The 9,945-nt window shown below is 40.4% G+C and overlaps 1 protein-coding gene across 1 annotated transcript in view; it reads left to right on the forward strand.

The window, feature by feature from the left end:
- LOC102671587 (E3 ubiquitin-protein ligase Rnf220-like) overlaps positions 1-9,945 on the forward strand; it is a 135,174-nt gene that overhangs the window by 24,862 nt on the left and 100,367 nt on the right. Inside the window, exon 4 of the mRNA XM_006619709.2 lies at positions 2,962-3,038. Coding sequence (XP_006619772.2) covers positions 2,962-3,038 — 77 coding nt within the window. The remainder of the gene's footprint in view (positions 1-2,961; positions 3,039-9,945) is intronic.

Raw genomic sequence — 9,945 nt, forward strand, 5'->3', positions numbered from 1 at the left:
GAGCGTAATCATTGGCGTGTTCGAACAACCGTTCGCACACGTTTAACAAAAGTAGTAAACGCTTCGGATTGTTCCGACTTGGGACTTGAGTTTTTTGCCGGTGTCGGCATCGACTTTGTTGTTTTCTAACATTTGACAATTATTCGGTAATTTATCAAAACGTCCGCGCACAATGGTCCACGGCAAGTTTCGTGCAAAGGGGATACCCGATGGTCTGTCCTTTGTGAGCCATCCATATAAGCGGTGTTCGTTAAATATTCATCGGCATCGGTTCGTTCCTCTCGTTACATTTCAATATTAACACGTTTAAAAAAATGTACAATAATAAAAAACGTGTAATAATATCGTGTATTAATACGCATACACGCCCCAAGAAAATTTCTCTCGGCATCCTTTCGCGTTGTTCATTCGATAATTAGTTGGACGAAAATAATAATATAGTTTTTTATACGAAAGAGAAATAACGAATAAAATTTTAAGTCCGTTTCTCTTGAACCGCCCCATCGAAACTCTACGTCTCTGTGTATCGTTCCCAATTAACGAAGTAATGTCCGGTAATACGAGCACTAATTTTACGAATTGCCGTTTACATTCGTCGATTACCAAACCTGGTAATATCTTTCTCGCTCTCAATGTTCGCCCTTTCGCTCTTTCCTCCACTCTTGCTTTTCTTTTTTCTCCTTGTTTCCCCAATTATTCGATATTCCATTTATTCGAAAGGAACACGAGATACCGAAACTGGGGAGAAATTTTACGATTATTCCACATTGTACACCATTTTCTTGGATATCGACAAATCTTTACAAACCTATAAAAAAGGAAAAGAAAATTTTTTTTCTCGAAATCGTTTTTCATGATATATATATAAAATTCGCGGGGAATGACAGGTGGAAGGAGAATTTTCGAACACCGGGTAGACCGATATCCGTGGGTATGGAACGTGCTTTGAACAAGGAGAGAAGCGAAACAAGCCCACGGCTTCCAAGGAGCCGTGGAACAAAACTATCTCATTGTGTGTTAATACGTTTCACCGCGGCCTGCGTTGCTGCGCGCCGCCTCGATTTCTGCGGCGTGCAGAAGTATGCATCTCGCTGTTGTAACGCTGCGGAATCGCGGAATACCGCGTTGTACCATCCCCTCGATCATTTTAACCTTTAATCGGAAAAAAGGAAACGAGCGGCAATCGCGATTTCCCGCGAAAAACCTAATTTCTCTCGCATCGCGACGTTCTTTTGCAAATTTAAAATTGTATTATATAAAGTAAAGTTTCGAGGCGAAAGGAAATAAGAGAGAGAGAGAGAGAGAGAGAGAGAGAGAGAGAGAGAGGAAAAAATAATTCGTAAGAGATGATATTATAAATACAGGGATCGAAGGAGTATAATGCGCCATTTGGCGCATATTCGGATGCATGGGTGTTCCAGTATCTTTGGGAAAATTTCAAAGTGGCAACACTCGCGTGTTTGTTTGCGCGTGAAAACTGTCGGAACATCGAACCACCTGGATCTGCCTCTCTGTCCTCTCGCACCGTTTATTTTCCCGTTTCAAAGTTTCCTCCTCTCCCTCCCCCCGCGGTAAATCTTGCCACTTCGGTTCACGCCAGCGGAAACTCTCGAGAATATTTCGCGCGGACTCGAGTGCGCGAGTTAACCCTCTTCGATGATGGCGCGCGATCCTCGTCGCCAATGTCGGCTTCTTAACAAGCGCAGAAAGCAAGGAGGAAGAAGAAAAAACAATTTTTTGATTAATTTTCATCGCGATCAAGGGCGCCTAATTATATCACCCGCTCCGTCGAGTTTCATTGACATAAAAGATGTAATAAAAAAAATCATCGCGTTCGATCCATCGAACGTGCTCGAAGGATCAAGGATACGATAGAGGGGAGTTTAATCTCGATGAAACATGGTATACGTGGTGGAAAGGGAGGGAGATCCTATCGATGGCGCGAACAAGCTATCTTTCCACGGCAAATTACTCGAAAATTCGTGGACCAATTTTCAGCAGATTAGGAAGGAGGTGTGTTGCTCGCCTCGGTATCTCCTCAGGTTGGGCATATTTAACGGGTATGGGCGCGCAGCCACATATTGGATCATATCGTATCTTCTCACAGTCCATGAATAATGCATCTGAGAGGTCGCCCCTCTGGGCCCATCGTCTCCCTTTCCTGACCATCCTCTACCGCTATTCTCCTTTCTACGTTGCCCCCCTCATCCCCTCTTTCATTCCTTCGCCTCCTCTCTTTCTCTCTCTCTCTCTCTCTCTCTCCCCTTTCTCTTCTCTCGCGCGCGAGTATAATACTTTGGCCAGTCGCGTTCCGAAATCTCTTCGTAATTAAAGCTGCCATATATTTTACTTTAATCGAGGAGATCGGCCGGCTACCATTGGCCGCGACGATTTATCACGTTCCGACTCCTCTCTCTCTCTCTTTCTCTCTCTTTCTCTCCTCCGCCTCTTTCACACTTCATCGCGTCTCAAGAAGATTATACGCTGTTGAAGATGTATTCACGAATATCTATGTATAATTGCGCGATTCTACACGGGATTTCTGCATCAAACGTATATATATATATATATATACATGTTTCATCTTCACCGTTCGCGTCTTATACAGACGTATGTAAAGATTCGTGCACGGGTATACGAAACGTTGTTGTTATTCCGTTATAAAGTGTTAAACTTGTTCCTTCGATCTTTTCTTTGTCATACACACGCACAGGATAATTTGTCACGTTTGTTTCGTTTATTAATCTTGCCCTCTAATCATCTAATCTTCGTCAATCGCTATTATTTTCATCAAAGTAATGACTTTTGATGATCAATAATAATAATAATACCGAAAAACATCTCGCGAGAATCGATTGGTTCTTTCGTTTTATATATAATTTTTAATACCTTTTTTTTAGATAGGAACAAAGAAAAATAGTTTCTGTATTTCATTGCTGTAAAAAAATGTTTTTTTTCGAGGTACGATGGTGTAGCAGTGTTGTGGCTATCGGTTTCCCGTTTCCTCGGCAGATCAGTGGCAAGTGTTGGCAAAAGCGGTGAGGAATCCGGTAGCCCTTAAATCGTGCTAGAAGCACCGGCCCCGCTGTCACAGTCTGCGAGAATAAATCTTGGATTACCACGCGCTCCCTTCCCCGACGCTCTTTTTCTTCCTTTACTATACTCCCGCTTCCTGAGTACCTGGCATCTCTCGATCTTCCCCTCCCTTCGTCCTTTTTGTATCTCCCTTTTCGGTAACACGGGCTTAACGCCGCCTTATAACCCGCGACAACGCGAGAAGAATACTTGCGTAGTCTTTTTTTAAAAAAAAAAAAAGAAGCTTCATCGCTTTGTAACTTTCTCGCTTTGATTGAATAATTAACAACCGTTCTCAGACGGAGAAGGAATTTAAAAATTGGAATTGGAATCTTTTTTTCTTCTCTAGTTCAATTGTGAATCTTGCGATTTCCTACTTTTCGACTTGAAGTAGGAAACGTTTAAAAATCGAATTTTTCTGATTTATTAAATAATTAATAAATAATCGATCAGAACCAAATGCACGACAAGTTTCGTTCTCTAAGCTTTTTCGTTTTGAAAAATCTGAATCGTCTCGTCGAGAATTAATTTCTTCTATATCTTTCTTCCATCTCTTTTTTTTTTCTCTCTCTATAAATCGTGACGAGAGCGCAACTTGTATCGTGTTACGTATCACTCGTCTTAACAAGCTTGAAGGAGGATGAGAGGAGGGGAGATCGAGAAGAAAACTAGGCGAAGGTGCGTAGGGTGAACGAAGGCCGATAAGGAGGAGACGAGAAGAGAGGCCCCTCTTCGTTTTCTCGGTGATCCGCGAGATGCCACGAAACTCTCGCTAGATCTAGTCAGACATTGCCCGCCAAGAGGAGTACCTCGAGCGAGCCCTCTTAAATTAATTACAGGGAAAAGATCCTCTCGCATCCGATTCCCTTCCTCCACAACTACCAACTGAAGGGAACACCGACGCAGCCAGCCTTGGTTGCCTCGAGAGGCGAACAGAGTCAAACGAGGGTTCTATGTACTTGCTACGTTCAACCGAGTGTTTAACAGCCGAGAATCCTCGTTAAACGAGGAAAAAAGACCATCCTTGTACCGACTAAAAAATATCCTCCTCCTTAGAGCGGTGCTGTAACTTCGTCATACAATGAAAAAAAAAATGATTTTCTTCCTCTAATTCTTCGTCTATGTTTCAGAAACATCGAAAAGTAAGATTTTTTCAACGATTTTATCAACCCTATAAAAATTTGTGCTCGATTATCGATTAAAAATTCAAACGGTTTATATAAAATTTCCGATTTCTAAATTTGAGTGACTTCGCCATACATCGTACAATAAAAAAAAAAAAAAATGATTTTCTTCCTCTAATTCGTCTATGATGTTTCAGAAACATCGAAAAGTAAGATTGATTTTATTAATCCTATAAAAATTTGTGCCCGAGTATCTGATTATTGATTAAAAATAAACGGTTTATATAAAATTTCTGATTTCTAAATTTGGGTGTGACTTCGCCATACATCGTACAATGGAAAAAAAAAAAAATGATTTTCTTCCTCTAATTCGTCTATGATATTTCAGAAACATCGAAAAGTAAGATTGATTTTATCAACCCTATAAAAATTTGTGGCCGATTATTGAAAAAATTCAAACGGCTTATATAAAATTTCTGATTTCTAAATTTGGATGTGAAGAGCGTTTCGAAGTGGAAACATTTGCCTTTGAAAAGTTGGTCCTTTGAAACGGTGGCGGTGGGAAGGGTTTTTGGTAGGAAGGGTTGCGTGCAACGGGACGGTGGAGGAGCGAATAGAGCGAGCGGGACAAAGAGGGTAGAACGGCCTATCGGTATTATTCCGACCAGTCATCGGGACTTATACCGCTTATAGGATTACACAAGCATTAGTAGACAGCTTGTTCTCTACCATTTTGTACGAGATCTCCGATAAAGCTCAGTATTTCTACCAACCTGTTCGCCCCAATGAGCTGATATCTACTTTGATATTTATTCCACCGGTTTCATTACTTTTATACTTTCGGAATTAATTTTAATCACACTTTCTTTTCCATATCTTCTTTTATCTTGTCCATTCAAATTGATACTGAGTGAAAACTGAAAATCGGGAGCGAATAATCTTTTCGTCGTTGAGGACAATGGATATATGCTACGTCTATTGCATATTAAAATAGAGGCAGTTTCGCGACGAGACGGTTTTTAATTGTTGCGAATAAGATAAAAAAAAAGAATAAAAAAACGTTTCTTTAAAACGTTACGATAGGTTGGCACGGTATGCAATATGGTTTCTCTTCTCGAATTACCCAGTTCCACGGTTTTTCAGTCTCACGACACGTCAGGTTTAGGAGTAAACGCTAGATAAATGCTGAAAGTAACACGAGTTGGAGGAAAGTAACGCGATATCGTTGCATATTTTTAAAAACGATACAGCGTCGACGATGATTCTCTGCCGTCACCGCTGTCGCGTGAATTTCCAACAATTCATTTTTCTCTTTCGAAAGGACGAGAGAGAGAAAGAGAGAGAGAAAAAGACCATATATTCCGCGGATCGAACAGAAAATCCTCGACGATCATTATTGCTAACTATATTACTCTTTGCCAACAGAAACAATCGAATTTAAACGCGCAAACGTTGTTCCGTGTTGTAAAAAGCCATACGCGATAACTTTTCCCTCCCTTGTTCAACCGAACGGAGTACGTAATAATTTGCATAAAGAATACATTCCTTACTTAGCGAGGAGGAGGAGAACACGGAGTTTTCTCAGGGAGGGAAAAGAAGATCGTACGCGTTCGAGGATACGTGTGGATGCGCGTGTAATAAAAAAAAAAAAAAGAAAAGAAAAAAGAAGGAGGGAAACGGCGAAGTCGGCCGTTCCTGTATAATTTATTTAATTATATCGAATTCACGGCGAGAAGCGCGTGCCTCGAGTTCTCACGGTAGGACAATAAGGACATTCATTGGTTGGTCGGTTCGGGGGCCAAGCGGCGGCGTTGGACAAGCGGTTTCTCTTAGGTCTTAATCGTTTGCCACGGAATGCGCGTTTAATGCAAAAGAGGACACAGGCGGCTTGTGTTTGACTTCGCCTGTATTTTCTCCGCCTGTCCCCACGACACCGGGGCCCACTTTACTTTACGAGCTGCCTCCATAGCCTCCCCGAGTTCCTCGAGCTCCGAACGATCTTGCGAGATCCTTCGAGTACCGCTTGACGCTAATGATACGCTCCGCTCTCTTCTCTGCGACCGAAACGATCCTCCGACCTTTTGCCCTTCCCTACTTCCCCTCTAATTAAATCCACCCGCTTTTTCTTCGGGAAAATCGAGACCATCCATCCTTCCTCTTTAACAATTGTTAAAATTCTTTTCGATAATTTACTTTCAATTTCTCTGCCTCTCTCCTTTTCGTCATCATTATTGGCCGATTCTCTTTCAATTTTCCGTCTCAAAACCTTAATTTTTTTTTCCCCCGACGAATTATGAAGAAAAGTTTGGAAAAGTTGGAGATCGAAGCGAAAACGAATAAACGAAAAATATATTTATGGTCGAGCGAATATTTCGAGCCGGACGCGAAACCACACTTTTTCACTCAGACGAATTGTACACAGGTGGAGAAAAGGTACATTGTAACATTGGGTGAATAATATAGGTGGAATTAGGTAGTGAGCCGGCCGACGAAGGGGTACACCGTTGCACACACTCTGTATGAAATATCAACCACCGTGAAACTTGAACGCCCTGAGAAACTTTGGGCCATCCTCTGCTCCGACTCTCACTTTCGCTCGATCGCCAATCTGGCCGAGGAATCGCTAGAAAGTTAGGAGGCCAAAAAATCCCGGGAATTTCTATGAAAAACCGGGGTATACCGTTTGACCAGGATCCACCCGATAAGAAACGAGCGCGGATAAAGGTTTTTGAGGAGGCGGGGGAGGGGGTGGAAAGGTGGAGGCTATGAGATTCACCGTCAATATTCACTAAACTATGCGCGAGTATATCAAATCCTGGCGGCTCGTTGCTTTATGAAAAAGTTGTAAAATTAATAAAGAATCCGACAACCTCTCTTCGCTTCCCTTATTCTTTGCTATCGTACCAAGTTCGCCTCTTTCTATATTACATTTGTTCCACACTTATGTATATATATTTAAATCTTCTTAACGAAATTACGAAATCTTAATAACGAAATTACGAAAATGGACGTTTTATTAAAAATAATTGTACCTTTTAAAACTAACTAAATAAATTTCTAATATCATTTTCTTAGTAAGTGATAAACGATTCGTAAAATAGAAACATGATAGATTTCACTTATTCGTCTTAATTTTTGTTGTTGAGAGAACTATGTTAAGAATAACGTTGTTCTCGATGTATTTTCGTTTCTTTTTTTTTTTTTTTTTGAAAATTAGGAATTCACGGACAGGTTTAAGCAAAGTTTCGAAATTGCGGATTGGCGAACGTATCTTGCCACCGATAATAAGTGGAAGCACGGCATTCGTATCGGATTCTATATCCACGATCGTTAAACTAATATTGAAACAGACGATTTCGGGAACCGCCGCTATTTATGTCCCCGTTTGAACTGGCGGACTTCCGCCGTGGGATAATACGGTTAACCACGTTGGCCATTAGTCTTTCCACAATCGATACAAGCCGGCTGTTACAGTGAAAATCGACGTCGATTATCATTCAACAGCCTCGATGCCTCTTGTCCACCTTTCCCATCTTCCCGTTTTCCCGTTCTGAGTTCGAGCAACCAGGCCATTCGCGCGTTACGCGAGACACATTTTTCAAGACGTCGAGATTAATCGATTTTATCCATCGATAAACGTTTAACATACACAAACGTGCGATTTAATGAATATAGTAACGATCTCATTTATACTTTATATTCGCGATATATATTCGGTACAATTAAAATATATATTGGAGAATCCATTCAAATTTAGATACTATTCGTTTAATTGGATACTTTGATTGAACCTTTCGAAAAATTAATTAGTTGAAATTTTGAATATTATTATATAGTTTAAGTAATAACTTTATTACGTTTCGGTTAAAATAACCTCGGATAACGTTTACTCGCTTCGACGCATTGAATAATAAATTATCGAGCCACCTTTATTCCCTAACCTCGACGAAAATTAAAAAATCTGTGACGCATATTCACGATTGTTGTACACAGTGTTCTACGATGAATATTTTAAATGGACAATTAAACGTTGTTTTTTACGTTAAGTAAAGAGAGTAAGCGTGTTCTTCTTTTTGCATTCATTTCGATATGGTACCGTTAGAGCGTTGGATAAGAAGGTCTCACGCCAGGAATTGAGCCGGCTAACTCGCCGCAACACAATCCACTCTCCACTTGCACAGTCTGAACGTCTCGTCTTCTACTACTTGTTCTCCGAGAGGAGTAACCGAGCTCTCTTCCTTCGACGCATTGCTCATTCTTGCGAAAGAATGACCTCGTCTTTTCGTGCCACGTCGTCCACGCGTGTATGCAGTTCGGTGCAGGACGTGCAGGTCATCGGTGTTGAATCGTGTTTCAGGCACATCGATGAGAATTTCATTCTTACGTCTTCCTCTACTTTTCATTCATCCTCGTGGGGATGAGAATTCGAAAATTGAAATATCAAGAATTTTCGTATCGTAGGAAAATGGAAAGTATAAAAAAGTTCGAGAATTCAAAATAATTGTTAATTTTTCATTTCATTTCGTTGGGTGAAATTTTCGAAACATAAAAATAATATATAGAAAATTTCATATCCAGTTTCTTCTCTTTTATTTTCGTCGAATTATTTAATCAGAGAATTTTTTAAAAATCAAAAATTTAAAATTTTTCGAGTTTTGAATACTGCTAGCCTTATCTCACGTATCGTTAATTTTATCTCATCTATCCTGATTGTCGAAACTTTCGAATCATAAAAACAATGGAAAATTTGAAGAATTCGAGTTTCCAATTATCCCTAAATTTCTAAAGTTTCGCGAAACTAAAACTTTGAAAAACTCAAAATATTATGAATTTCGAATATCCAATTCCCTGTCTCTAAAATTCAAATACGTGAATGATGAAGAGAAATAAAAAAAAAACACGCAAAAGAAGAAGAAGAAGAAGAAGAAGAAGAATAAAGTAGAAGCAAAAGGGAAACAAGGGAAAACAGAAGACTGCCTAACATGGTGCACAAAACGATTCTGAACCGTGCGATTGTTGCGCATCGTGATCACCGCAGCTGACAGTCGATTCTGCGATCTTAATCTGGTCGACATACTCGCAAGAAGGGAGAGGGCCAGGCCAGAACTTAGGGGAACGAAAAGAGAGAGAGAGAGAGAGGGAGGGAGAGGGGAAGAGCGAGAAGGAAGCTCCTGGGTAGGAAGGAAAAAATCGGTAGCTGGTCGATTGAGAGGACGGGAATCCGTCTGTCGGTTTATACGGTTGAGAGACCGGATCAAGAACCTTGAATAATTCATCGAGAAAGCGAGACTCGCTGCTTTGGCTTCGGTGCAAGGACTGACGTTGTTCCTTGCCTGTTTGCACTGTTAGTCGATTCGCTTTCTACCCTACCTCCTCGTCTCGGCTATTTCTGACACCCTGTATCAGCCTGCCTGTCCGCCTCGTGTTTCAACAGAGGCTGTACAACATTGTATGTACATTGAATCTCCTCTTTCTTTCTTTCTTTCCTTCTTTCTTTTCCTTTTTCCCCCCTCCCTCTTCTTACCAAAAGAAGCTACCTAGTAACGATTCTGAGCTCAAGCGAAAAATCCTGATTCGCAAAATAATAATTTTCCAATTATTATTATTGTTGTTGTTGTTATTGTTATTAATATTATCTTGTGGAATTGTACGATTATTTTCGATTAGTTTTCGAAAGTTTTTATTTCAAAAATCGGGTAATGATAATTTCGTTACGCTAATTTGTTGTTATATATATATATATATA

The sequence above is a fragment of the Apis dorsata genome, unplaced genomic scaffold (genome assembly GCF_000469605.1).
Source record: "Apis dorsata unplaced genomic scaffold, Apis dorsata 1.3 scaffold_429, whole genome shotgun sequence".
Taxonomy (NCBI): Eukaryota; Metazoa; Arthropoda; class Insecta; order Hymenoptera; family Apidae; genus Apis; species Apis dorsata.